At 40.0% G+C, this 12,910-nt stretch overlaps 1 protein-coding gene and 1 non-coding gene across 8 annotated transcripts in view; both read right to left on the bottom strand.

Annotated features, from left to right (window-relative positions):
* Nucleotides 1–12,910, bottom strand: part of CFAP92 (cilia and flagella associated protein 92 (putative)) — a 69,075-nt gene that overhangs the window by 40,613 nt on the left and 15,552 nt on the right. For 5 of the 7 annotated variants that reach the window (XM_058725829.1, XM_058725830.1, XM_058725826.1 and 2 more), the window contains exon 9: nt 11,407–11,591. The exons of the other annotated variants lie outside the window; for them this stretch is intronic. In XM_058725829.1, coding sequence (XP_058581812.1) covers nt 11,407–11,591 — 185 coding nt within the window. The remainder of the gene's footprint in view (nt 1–11,406; nt 11,592–12,910) is intronic. 7 annotated transcript variants of the gene reach the window in all.
* TRNAL-UAG (transfer RNA leucine (anticodon UAG)) lies at nt 6,294–6,378 on the bottom strand. Its single transcript has one exon. It is a non-coding gene; the product is annotated as a tRNA-Leu (tRNA).

Raw genomic sequence — 12,910 nt, 5'->3', positions numbered from 1 at the left:
GGAAGGAAACAACAAAGATTAGAAAAGAAAAATGATATAGAAACTAAAACAAACAAATAGAACAGATCAATGAAACAAGGAGCCGGTTCTTCAAAAATAATAAATAAAATTGATAAGCTTCTAGCCAGACTTATCAACAACAACAAAAAAGTGGAAAGGAGCCAAGAAAATAAAAACATATAAAAGAAAAGAGAGATAAAAATAAAAAATTAAATTAAAAAAGAGAGCAGGGATAACAACAAACACCATAGAAATACAAACAATTATAAGAGAATATTATAAAAAACTACATGCCCACAAATCGGACAACCTAGAAGAAATGGATAAATTCCTAGAAACATATAACCTACCAAAACTGAATCAGGAAGAAATAGAATTTGAACAGATTGATTACCAGCAAAGAAATTGAATTGGTAGTCACAAAACTCCCAACAAATGAAAAATCCAGGACCATTTGCTTCACAGGTGAATTCTATCAAACATTTAAAGAAGAGTTAATACTCCACACCCGAAAAACAAATAACCCAGTGAAGAAATGGGCAGAAAACATGAATAGACACTTCTCTAAAGAAGACATCTGGATGGCCAACAGGCACATGAAAAGATGCTCAACGTCACTCCTCATCAGGGAAATACAAATCAAAACCACACTCAGATATCACCTCACACCAGTCAGAGTGGCCAAAATGAACAAATCAGAAGACTATAGATACTGGAGAGGATGTGGAGAAACGGGAACCCTCTTGCACTGTTGGTGGGAATACAAATTGGTGCAGCCACTCTGGAAAACAGTGAGGAGGTTCCTCAGAAAATTAAAAATAGACCTACCCTATGACCCAGCAATAGCACTGCTAGGAATTTACCCAAGGGATACAGGAGTGCTGATGCATAGGGGCACTTGTACCCCAATGTTTATAGCAGCGCTCTCAACAATAGCCAAAATGTGGAAAGAGCCTAAATGTCCATCAACTGATGAATGGATAAAGAAATTGTGGTTTATATACACAATGGAGTACTACGTGGCAATGAGAAAGAATGAAATATGGCCCTTTGTAGCAACGTGGATGGAACTGGAGAGTGTGATGCTAACTGAAATAAGCCATACAGAGAAAGACAGATATCATGTTTTCACTCTTATGTGGATCCTGAGAAACTTAACAGGAACCCATGGGGGAGGGGAAGAAAAAAAAAAAAGAGAGAGAGGTTAGAGTGGGAGAGAGCCAAAGCATAAGAGACTCTTAAAAACTGAGAACACAATGTGGACTTTTCAGTAAATTAATTAATTAATTAATTAATTAATAAAAACTGAGAACAAGCTGAGGGCTGATGGGGGGTGGGAGGGAGGGGAGGGTGGGTGATGGGTATTGAGGAGGGCACCTTTTGGGATGAGCACTGGGTGTTGTATGGAAACCAATTTGACAATAATTTCTTATATTGAAAAAAAAATAAAGAAGAGTTAATACCTATTATTCTCAAACTATTTCCAAGAATAGAAAAGAAAGGAAAACTTCCAAATTCATTCCATCAGGCCAGCATTACTCTGATACCCAAATCAGATAAAGACATCACAAAAAAAGAACTATAGGCCACTCTCATTGGTGAACACAGATGCAAAAATCCTCAACAAAATAATAGCAAACCAAATCCAACAATACATTAAAAAATTTTTTTCACCATGATCAAGTGGAATTTATTTCTGATTTGTAAGGGTAGTTTAATATTTGCAAATCAATCAACATGATGCATCACATCAATAAGAGAAATGATAAGAACCATATGATCATTTCCACAGAGGCAGAAAAATCATTTAATGAAGTATGACATTTATTCATGATAAAAAAAAACCTCAACAAAGTAGGTTTAGAGGGGAAATACCTCAACATAATAAAGGCCTTCTATGAAAAACCAACAGCTAATATCATTGCCAATGGTGAAAAACTGAGAGCCTTTTCTGTAAGGTCAGGACCAAGACAAGGATGCCCAACTCTCACCACTTCTTAAATGACAAATAACAATCAACAGATGCTAACACCAAATGACACCTCTTGGAATTACCGGACAAGAATTTTAAAGCAAGTATGAACATTACTGAATCAAATGGAAAAAAAAAATTTTTTTAAGTCTCAGCAAAGAAATAAAGAAGAACCAAATGAAAATTTTTATTTTTTTAAGTAGGCCTCACACCCAGCATGGAGCCCAATGTGAGGCTTGAACTCATGACCCTGAAACCAAGACCTGTGCTGAGATCCAGAGTTGGAGGCTTAATTGACTGAGCCACCCAGGCACCACCCAAATGGAAATTTTAGAATTGAAAAATACAATAACTAATATTTTAAAACTCAATGGATAGGCTCAATAACAGAATGGAAAGGACAGAGAAAAGATCTGGTGAACTTGAAGATAAAACTATATACATTATCCAATCTGAAGAACATAGAGGAAAAATAAGCTAAAAACAAATGAGCTAAAACTTCAGGGACCTGTGGGGACTATAACAAAAGAACTAACCTTCGTGTCATTGGAGTCCTAGAAGGAGAGAAGAACAAGGGTAGTGCTAAAATGTATTTAGAGAAATAATGGCTGGAATGGGGGGGAGGGTTAAGATGGCAGAGGAGTAGGGCAACCCTAAGCTTGCCTCCCCACACCCCAAACAGCTAGATAAATATCAAATCATTCTGAACACCCAAGAAATTGATGGAAAGTCTTAGAGAACAAAGCTGCACATTTACAAACAGAAAAAATGACCCGTGGAAGGTAGGAAGTGCAGACTTGATTTGTGGTAGAAAAGAGCCCCAGGTGCTGTGGTGGGAAGGGAGCCCTCAATGCGGAGAGAGTAGCTAGAGAGAGACAGAGAGAAACGATGGGTAAAAAAAAGAGTGAAAATGTGCATGGGGGATTGCACAAGAAAACTGCTCCCCAAAACCATTGACAGGAAAAAAGGAGAGGATTTCAGTACTGCCAATATTTTTTTCAGTTTGTTTATTTATTTTCATAGAAAGAAAGTGCACACATGAGGAAGGGAGGGGCAGACAGAGATGGAGAGAGAATCCCAAGCACACTCTGTGCTGTCAGCATGGAGCCCTACGTGGTACTCGATCTCATAAATTGTGAGCTCATGACCTGAGCCAAAATCAAGAGTTGGATGTTCAACCAACTGTTGCAACCCAGGTGCCCAACAATATCACCAGTTCTTATAAACAGCAGAGCACGCAGAGTCTGAAATTTCGGACTTCAGCCCCTGGTGATGCTACAGCAAGGAAGTGGGGTGGAGCCTTAGGAGCAGGCAGCACTTCTAAAGATCCCCTGGGTCACATGGGGAAAAGCAGTTCCCCAGCTTGGAGTGCATTTGGTAGAGGTGATATGGTCTCTCCATGGTTAAAAGACCCAGTGGGCACCATAGAGCTGCCCCGTTCACCAGTATAGGAATAAAGACACCAGCTGAGGGCAGCAAACCCTGGCACCAGCTGTGTGTTGCAATTTACCATAAATACTGAGCCACTACTGCTGCACAATCACACAAATGTTTTCTGGGACAAGCTGGCACCAGCCACAGCACAGAGAGATCCTCCCCCAGAGGATTAGTGCTGGTCTGAAGTGTGGGGATCTCTGAAGTGTGGGGTTTTGAAACACAGCCATACCTGAGAGATAAGACACAGAAGGGCAGCAGCACCTGGCAGGCAGGCAGCTTGGACACAGACAGGGTGAAGGTGGGGATCTAACAAAAGCTGGAGATACAGGAAGGGTGACTGATCGCGTGTCTGTGAGGGTATGGACCTTCCACTCCAGAGACTAGAGAGAGGGCTGAAGTCATTTTCACCCCTAGCCCACCAGCACTGACTGACTTCAGTGAGCTAAACAGCACCACCAAGTGGAGAACGGAGCCATCACACCAAGCCATGCCCACTGCTCCCTCCAGGCACATCTCCAATAGGACAAGTCCACCTGAGAATCAGAACAGCAGTCCCCGCCCCCGAAGACCAGCACAAACCCCTTGCCCACACCAAGTCTACTGATCATAGAGTGCTGCAAAGCTTCAGTTCTAGGGGAAACAGGATCTAGCTTCCTTCAGGTTTTTGGTTGGTTGATTGGTTGGCTGATTCTGTTTTTGTTTTGCTTTGTTTTTCTTGAATACAGAAAGAGCAAGTTTTGTTTACTTACTTATTTTTTAATTTTTGTCTTTTTGTTCTATCCAGTTTCTCTTAACAAGCAGACCAAAGCATACCTAGAATCTAGCTTTCTTTATTTTATTTAAAAATTTTTAAATTTAAATTAAATTTAATTTAATTTTTCCTCCAAAATGACAAGATGGAAGAATTAATCCCAAAAGAAAGAAGGAATAAATGATGGTCAGGGATTTAATCAATACAGATATAAGTTAAATGTCTGAATCAGAATGTAAAACAATTATAAGGATTCTAGCTGGGCTTGAAAAAACAACAACAACAACAACGACACTAGAGAATCCCTTATTGCAGAGATAAAACAGCTAAAATCTAGTCAGACCAAAATTTAAAATGCTATAACCGAGATGCAAATCTGAGTGTATGCCATGCCAGTGTGGATGGATGAAGCAGAGGAACAAATTAGTGATACAGACAACAAAATTATGAAACACAATGAAGCTGAAAAAAAGTGGTAATGGATCAGAAGGTAGACTTAGGGAATTCAGTGACTTATTAAAACAGAATAACACTCATATCATAGAAATCCCAGAAGATGGAGAGAAAAAGGGACAGAAGATTTATTTGAACAAACTATAGCTGAAAACTTCCCTAATCTGGGGAAGAATGCAAACATCAAAATCCAAGAAGTACAGAGAACTCCCATTAAATTCAACAAAGGCTGGCCATCACCAAGGCATATCATAGTAAAATTCACAAAATACACAGACAAGGAAAGAATCCTGAGGGCAGCAAGGGGAAAAAAGCCCTTAATGTATAAGGGAAGACAGATCAGGTTCTCAGCAGATCTGTCCACAGAAACTTGGTACACCAGAAGGGAATGACAGGATATAAATGGGGAAAATGGGGAAAATACGCAGCCAAGAATACTTTACCTAGCAAGGCAGTCATTCACAATAGGAGAGATAGATTTCCCCAAACAAAAACTAAGGAGTTTGTGACCATTAAACTAGCCTTGCAAAAAATATTAAGGGGGACTCTGAGTGGGGTGAAAAAGACCAAAAGCAACAAAGACTAGAAAGAAAGAAACAGAGAACATCACCAGAAACACCAAGTTTACAGATAACACAATGGCACTAAACTCATATCTTTCAATAATCCCTCTGAATGTAAATGCTCCAATCAAAACACATAGGGTATCAGAATGGATAAAAACACAAGATCCATCTATATGCTACCTACAAGATACTCATTTTAGACCTAAAGACACCTGCAGATTGAAAGTGAAGGGATGAAAAACCATCTATCATGCAAATGGACACCAAAAGAAAGCCAGAGTAACCATATACTTATATCAGATAAACTTTTAAAAAATGGGGGGAAAAAAACCTAGTTTATTTATTTTGAGAGCGAGAGAGTGAAGGAGGAGCAGAGAGAGAGAAAGGGGGAGAGAGAGAGAGAGAGAATTAATCCCAAGTATGCTCCGCATTGTCAGCACAGAGCTGAAAGTGGGGCTCAAATTCATGAACCGTGAGATCATGACCTGAGCCAAAACTAAGAGTTGGGCACTTAACCGACTGAGCAATCCAGACACCCCTAAACTAGATTTTAAACCAAAGACTGTAACAAGAGATAAAGAAGAGCATTATATCATAATTAAGGGGTCTACCCATCAAGATCTAACCATTATAAATATTTGTACCCCCAACCTGAAAGCACCCAAATATATAAATCAATTAACAACAAACATAAAGAAACTCACTGATGATAATACAATAATACAATAGTAGGGGACTTTAACACCCCACTTACATCAATGGACAGATCATCTAAGCAGAAGATCAACAGGAAAACAATGGCGTTGAATGACACACTGGACTGGATGGACTTAACAGATATATTCAGAACATTCTATCCTAAAGCAGAAGAATGCACATTCTTCTAGAATGCACATGGAACATTCTCCAGAATAGATTACATACTGGGTCACAAATCAGCCCTCAACAAGTACAAAAAGATTGAGATTATACCATGCATATTTAAAAAAAATTTTTTTTATTACGTTTCTTTATTTTTGAGAGGCAGAGAGACAGAGCATGAGCGGGGGAGGGGCAGAGAGAGGGAGAGACACAGAATCGGAAGCAGGCTCCAGGCTCTGAGCTGTCAGCACAGAGCCCGACGCGGGGCTCGAACCCACGAACCGTGAGATCATGACCTGAGCCTAAGTCAGACACTCAACCGACTGAGCCACCCAGGCATCCTGACCATGCATATTTTCATACCACAATGCTATGAAACTTGAAGTCAACCACAAGAAAAAAAATCAGAAAGACCACAAATACATGGAGGCTAAAGAACATCCTACTAGAGAATGAATGGGTTAACTAGGAAATTAAAGATGAAATAAAAAAGTATACGGAAGCAAATGAAAATGAAAACACAAGTCCAAAAACCTTTGGGATGCAGCAAAGGCAGTCCTAAAAGGGAAATATATTGCACTACAGGCTTACCTCGAGGGCAAGAAAAGTCTCAAATACCTAATACTTTAGGTGTAACCTAAATTTACACCTAAAGGAGCTAGAAAAGGAAGAGCAAATAAAGCCTAAAGCCAGCAGAAGAGCAGAAACAAATGATATAGATACAATAAACCCCAGTAGACTAGATCAACAAAACTAAGAGCTGGTTCTTTGAAAGAATTAATAACATTGATAAGTTCCTAGCAAGACTTATCAAAAAGAAAAGATAAATGACCCAATAAAATCACAAGTGAAAGGGGAGAGATCACAACCAACACCACAGAAATACAAACAATTATAAGAGAATTTTATGAAAAATTATATGCCAAGAAACTGGGCAATCTGTGGAAGAAATGGATAAATTTATAGAAACACACAAACTACCAAAACTGAAACAGGAAGAAGTAGAAAACTTGAACAGACATATAACCAGAAAAGAAATGAAAATTGTAATCAAAAATCTCCCAACAAACCAAACTCCAGGGCCAGATGGCTTCCCAAGAGAACTCTACCAGACATTTAAAGAGGATTTAATACCTATCCTTCTCAAATTGTTCCAAAAAAATAGAAATGAAAGGAAAACTTCCAAATTCATTCTACAAGGCCAGCATTACCTTGCTTCCAAAACCAGATGACCCCAATAAAAAGGAGATTTACAGGCCAACCTCCCTGATGAACATGGATGAAAAAATTCTCAACAAGATACTAGCAAATTGAATAAACAGTAAATTAAAATAATTATTCACCATGATCAAGTGGGATTTATTCCTGGGCTGCAGGGCTGGTTCAATATTTGCAAATCAATCAATGTGATATAACCTCATTAATAAAAGAAAGGATAAGAACCATATGATCCTCTCAATAGATGCAGAAAGCATTTGACAAAATCCAGCATCCTTTCTTAATTAAAATGCCCATCAAAGTAGGGACTGGTGGAACATACCTCAACATCATAAAGACCATATGCAAAAGACCCACAGCTCATATAATCTTCAATGAGGAAAAACTGAGAGCCTTTCCCCTATAGTCAGGAACAAGACAAGGATGTCCACTCTCACCATTACTATTTAATACAGTAGTGAAAGTCTTAGCCTCAGCAATTAGACAACAAAAAGAAATAAAAGGCATCCAAATGGGCAAGGAAGAAGTCAAACTTCGACTATTTGCAGATGACATGATACTCTATGTAGAAAACCTGAAACATATCATAGTCAAACTTCTGAAAACCAGAGACAAAGGAAAAAAAAAACTTGAAAGCTACAAGTAATAAATGCCACCCAGCCTATTGGGAAAGACAGTTGATTTCTTACCAAAAAACCATACAGGTCAAAAGGAAGAGGCACAACTTCTTTCAAATGCTCAACCCCCAATTCTAAATCAAGTGAAGTTAGCCTTCAGGAATAGAGGAGAAATAGACATGCTCAGACAAAGAGAAACTAAGAGAATTGGTTGTTATCAGATCTACCCTAAAATAATTACTAAAGGAATTTCTTGAAACAGAAATATTTTTTTTAAATCTTGGAACATCAAAAAGGAAAAAGAACACTAAAAAGAGCAAACCTATAGATAAATACACTTTTCTTCTCCTCTTGAGTTTTCTAAATTATGTTTGACAATGAATCAAAAAGTATAATATCGGGGCGCCTGGGTGGTGCAGTCAGTTAAGCGTCCGACTTCAGCCAGGTCACGATCTCGTGGTCCATGGGTTCGAGCCCCGCGTTGGGCTCTGGGCTGATGGCTTGGAGCCTGGAGCCTGTTTCCGATTCTGTGTCTCCCTCTCTCTGCCCCTCCCCCGTTCATGCTCTGTCTGTCTCTCTCTGTCCCAAAAATAAATAAAAAACGTTGAAAAAAAATTAAAAAAAAAAAGTATAATATCATCCTGTGGTGTGTATACATATACAATGGAATACTATTCCGCATCAAAAAGAATGAAATCTTGCCATTTGCAAAAATGTGGATGGAGCTAGAGTTTTCACTTATGCTAAGCAAAATAAGTCAGGCAGAGAAAGACAAATATCACATGATTTCACTTATATGGAATTTAAGGAACACAGAGGAACATAGAGTAAGGGAAGGAAAAATAAGATAAAAACAGGGAGGGAGGCAAACCATAGGAGGCTCTTAAATACAGAGAATGGACTGGGGATTGTCAGAGGGGAGGTGGACGGGGGGATGGGCTAAATGGGTGATGGGCATTAAGGAGAGCCCTTGTTGGGATGAACACTGGGTGTAATACATAAGTGATGAATCACTGGGTTCTACTCCTGAAACCAATACTACACTGTATGTTAACTAACTTGAGTTTTAAAAAATAAATTAAAAAAAAAAAGTATAACATCATCTGATGTGGTTCTCAGCCTATGTAGAGGAAATATTTAAGACAATTGTAAATGAGATAGGGTAAACAGATTTGATGAAAGGTAAGGTTTCTACATTTCACTCAAACTGGAAATATGTTGACACCAGTAGGCTGTGATAAGCTACGTATGCATAATGTAATTCCTGTAGTAAACACTAAAAACCTATATAAAGAGATGCATTCAAAAATGCTGTAGATAATCAAAATAGAGTCATAGAAAGCTTTCAAATAACCCACCAGAAGGCAAGAAAACAAAGAAACAGAAAGCAAATATTAAAATGGCAGACCTAATCTCTAAAATATCAATAATTACACTAAATGTAAATGGTCTAAATAAACCAATTAGAAGAGCTAGTGAATTTAAAAAAAAAAAAACTGCCCTAAATGCAAGGGCATTATGCTGAAGCAGGGGAGCATATCTCAAAATGTCATACACTGGATGTTTCCATTTATATAACTGTTCATTTCCCAGGGCTGCCATAATAAATTACCACAAACTGGGTGGTTTAGCATAACAGAAATTCATTGTCTCACAGTTCTGGAGGCTACAAGTGCAAAATCATGGTGTCAACAAGGCCATGCTCCCTCTAAAGATGCTAAGGAAAGATTCTTCCCAGCCTCCTCCAGTTTCTGGTAGCCTGACACACTTCCTGGCTTGTGACAGCATAACTCTACTCTTCACATAGCATTCTCCCTATATCTCTTCATATAGTCTTACCTCTATCTCTCTACATCCAAATTTTATAAAGACAGCAGTCATATTGGATTAGGGCCCATCCTCAAGACCTCATTTTAACTTGATTACCTCTGTAAAGGCCCAATTTCCAAATAAAGTCACATTCTGAGTTGCTAGCAGTTAGGTGTTGAACATATCTTTTTGAGGGAACACAATTCAACCCACAAAAATAACATTCTCAAATTGACAAAATTATAGAGATGGAAAACACGTTAGTGGTTAGGGGTGGTGGGAGGTTAAGAAGTGGTTGTGACCATAAAGCAATAGCATGAGAGATCTTTGTGGTGATGTAGTAATTCTGTATCTTGAGTGCAATGACAGTTACATAAATCTACACAAAAGATAAAATGGCATAGAACTACACACACATTTATCAATATCTTGATTTTGATATTACACTATAGTTATATAAGATATAACCACTGGAAAAAAACTGGACAGGGGTACCTGGGTGATAGTTGGTTAGCATCTAACTTCACCTCAGGTCATGATCTCACAATTCGTGGGTTCAAGCCCCACATCAGGCTCTGTGCTGACAGCTCAGAGCCTGGAGCCTGCTTCAGATTCTGTGTCTCCCTCTCTCTCTGCCCTTCCCCCACTCATTCTCTCCCTCCCTCTCTCTCTCTCAAAAATAAATAATAAACATGAAAAAAAACTGGGCAAAGACTACATAGGATCTCTCTGTTCTACGATTGTAACTTCATCTGAACTTTTATTTCAAAATAAAAGTATAATACACAGATGTGGACATGCCCAAGCTAAGATACATAATTAATCAGTTTCAGAAGACAAGAAGACGATTGTAGGTTAAAAACAACAACAACAACAACAACAACAACACATTCAGGGGCGCCTGGGTGGCTCAGCCGGTTGAGTGTCTGACTTTGGCTCAGGTCATGATCTCACAGTCTGTGAGTTCGAGCCCCACATCAGGCTCTGTGCTGACAGCTCAGAGCCTGGAGCCTGCTTCCGATTCTGTGTCTTCCTCTCTCTCTGCCCCTCCCTGGCTCATGTTCTGTCTCTTTCTCTCTGTCAAAACTAAATAAACATTAAAAAAAAAAACATTCAAAGCACATACAAAAGTTCAAATGGAACATAAAAGATGGCAGAACAATGCCTTCAAAACTCTGAAGGAAAATTAGAATTCTATGCCTAGCTAAACTATAAATCAAGTGTAAGGGTAGAATAAAGATATTTTCAGAACATGAGACCTCAAAACAATCACCTCTCATTAACCTGTTCTCAAGAATCTACAGGAAGATGTCTTCCAGCAAAACCAGAAAGCAAACAAATCAAGAGGAAGACAGAATCCAGGAAACAAGGATCCCACCAAGAAAGGAAAAAGGGAACTCCCAGGATAAACATCAGTGCTAAACCTGGTTGGTTCAAAATGAGTGAGCATCTAGGTGAGTGCTGTTACTGTATTCATGAAGCCTGGCGGGTGGGATCTGAAGGGAGGATCACTACCTGCACTTGAAGGACACCTGTGGTGCAGCGGGGAGACATCAAGAATCGGTAGCTCTTAATCCCAGGAACCTAATCTCTCTCATATCTCGCTATGAGATCCTAAATGATTATACATCTCACGTAAGGTCATGGTGGGGAAGTAGAGATGACACGGACAACTGGATGGGAAAAAGAGCTCTCAAGTCCGTTTTTCTGGCTCACTCTTACCTCTAGTTCATGGATTGGCACAGGTTGTGATGGAAGGCAGGAAACACACTTGATCTTTATGGTCAAAGGGTTTAAATCCTGCTTTTGCTCCTCAGTCATGATAGGAACTTCTGTTTTAAAACTCAAATAACAATCTAAAATGCTGGCAGACTTCCAACAGCCACAACTCATGACAGTTTGCCATCCTAGGAGGGACATACACAGAGCATTAGACTGTTACTCTTGAAAGCCCCACCACAAATACAGAGGGATCGGGCAACCTGACAAAAGCCAATGATAAATCGCAACTAAAAGAAGAAAACTTAAAAGAAAAAAAAAAAGCGAATTGGCAAACACCTACGGGCAGCATAGTGTATGTCAGTTTCTCAAACTGAGGTCCCAGAGGTCTCCTAAGAGAATTTACTTGTTGTGATTTAATCTTGATGATCACCTTGTAATATCAGCATTTCCTGAATCATCTACAGGAATACCGATGTTTGGGTGGTACCTTCAAGCAGTCTCATGTACTTGGTCTGGGATGTAGCCTCCACACTAAGGTTTTTAAAAACTTCTCAGGCTGGGGCGCCTGAGTGGCTCAGTCGGTTGAGCGACCGACTTCGGCTCAGGTCATGATCTTGCTGTTTGTGGGTTCAAGCCCCGCGTCAGGCTCTGTGCTGACTGCTCGGAGCCTGGAGCCTGCATCGGATTCTGTGTCTCCCTCTCTCTCTGCCCCTCCCCCACTCACTGTCTCTGTCTCTCAAAAATGAATAAGTGTTAAAATAAATAAATAAATAAGTTCTCAGGCCATTTGTGGCTGCTGAAATTTAAACTTAAATATAATTTAAAACGCAGTTCCTTCATCACACAAGTCACACTGCAAATGTTCAAGTGGCCACGTGTAGCTAGGAGCCACTGGCCTGGACACCACGGATACAGAACATTTCCATCACTGCAGAAAGCTCCACTAGAGAGTCAGTGTGTCTGTTACGGGGGCCAGTGGTGCCACTTTCACTGTCGCAGTCCAGTGAGAAAAGCCTAGATGCTGACGTAGAACGTAACTGGTACCGGATCAAGCATGGCGCCCCTTCCCCAATGGCTGCGCGATGGCGCAACTAGGGAAAAGGGTGGGTGAACTGAGCCACCGCGTGGCACGCGGGTAGCAGTGGAATATGTTCTTGCGAAAGGCGTCCCTACATTTTACCAGGTGGAGACATACCGGGGTGGGGGGCGAGGGGAGGGGAAGAGGGAAATCCTCCAATTTAACAAGCAGAGAGGCCTAGGCTTAAATCCCAGATTCGATTCTCAGCAGTCATGAGACGTACAAGCATAGGTTCTTTGAGGCTTCATGTCCTCATGGGCAAAACAGGCACAGATCCCAGCTTTCTTGGTCAGGAGAGTCAAGAGGGCTCATATATGTGAAGGTGCTGGGGATACCACCCAGCATACGGTGGGTGCTCAAAAAAATCAGTTCTGTTCCTTTCACGACACTTATAAATGCGTTTCCAGGGCACACAAAAACCCGGTC

This window comes from Neofelis nebulosa, chromosome 4 (genome assembly GCF_028018385.1).
Source record: "Neofelis nebulosa isolate mNeoNeb1 chromosome 4, mNeoNeb1.pri, whole genome shotgun sequence".
Taxonomy (NCBI): Eukaryota; Metazoa; Chordata; class Mammalia; order Carnivora; family Felidae; genus Neofelis; species Neofelis nebulosa.
This window is presented reverse-complemented; position numbering and strand designations above follow the sequence as displayed.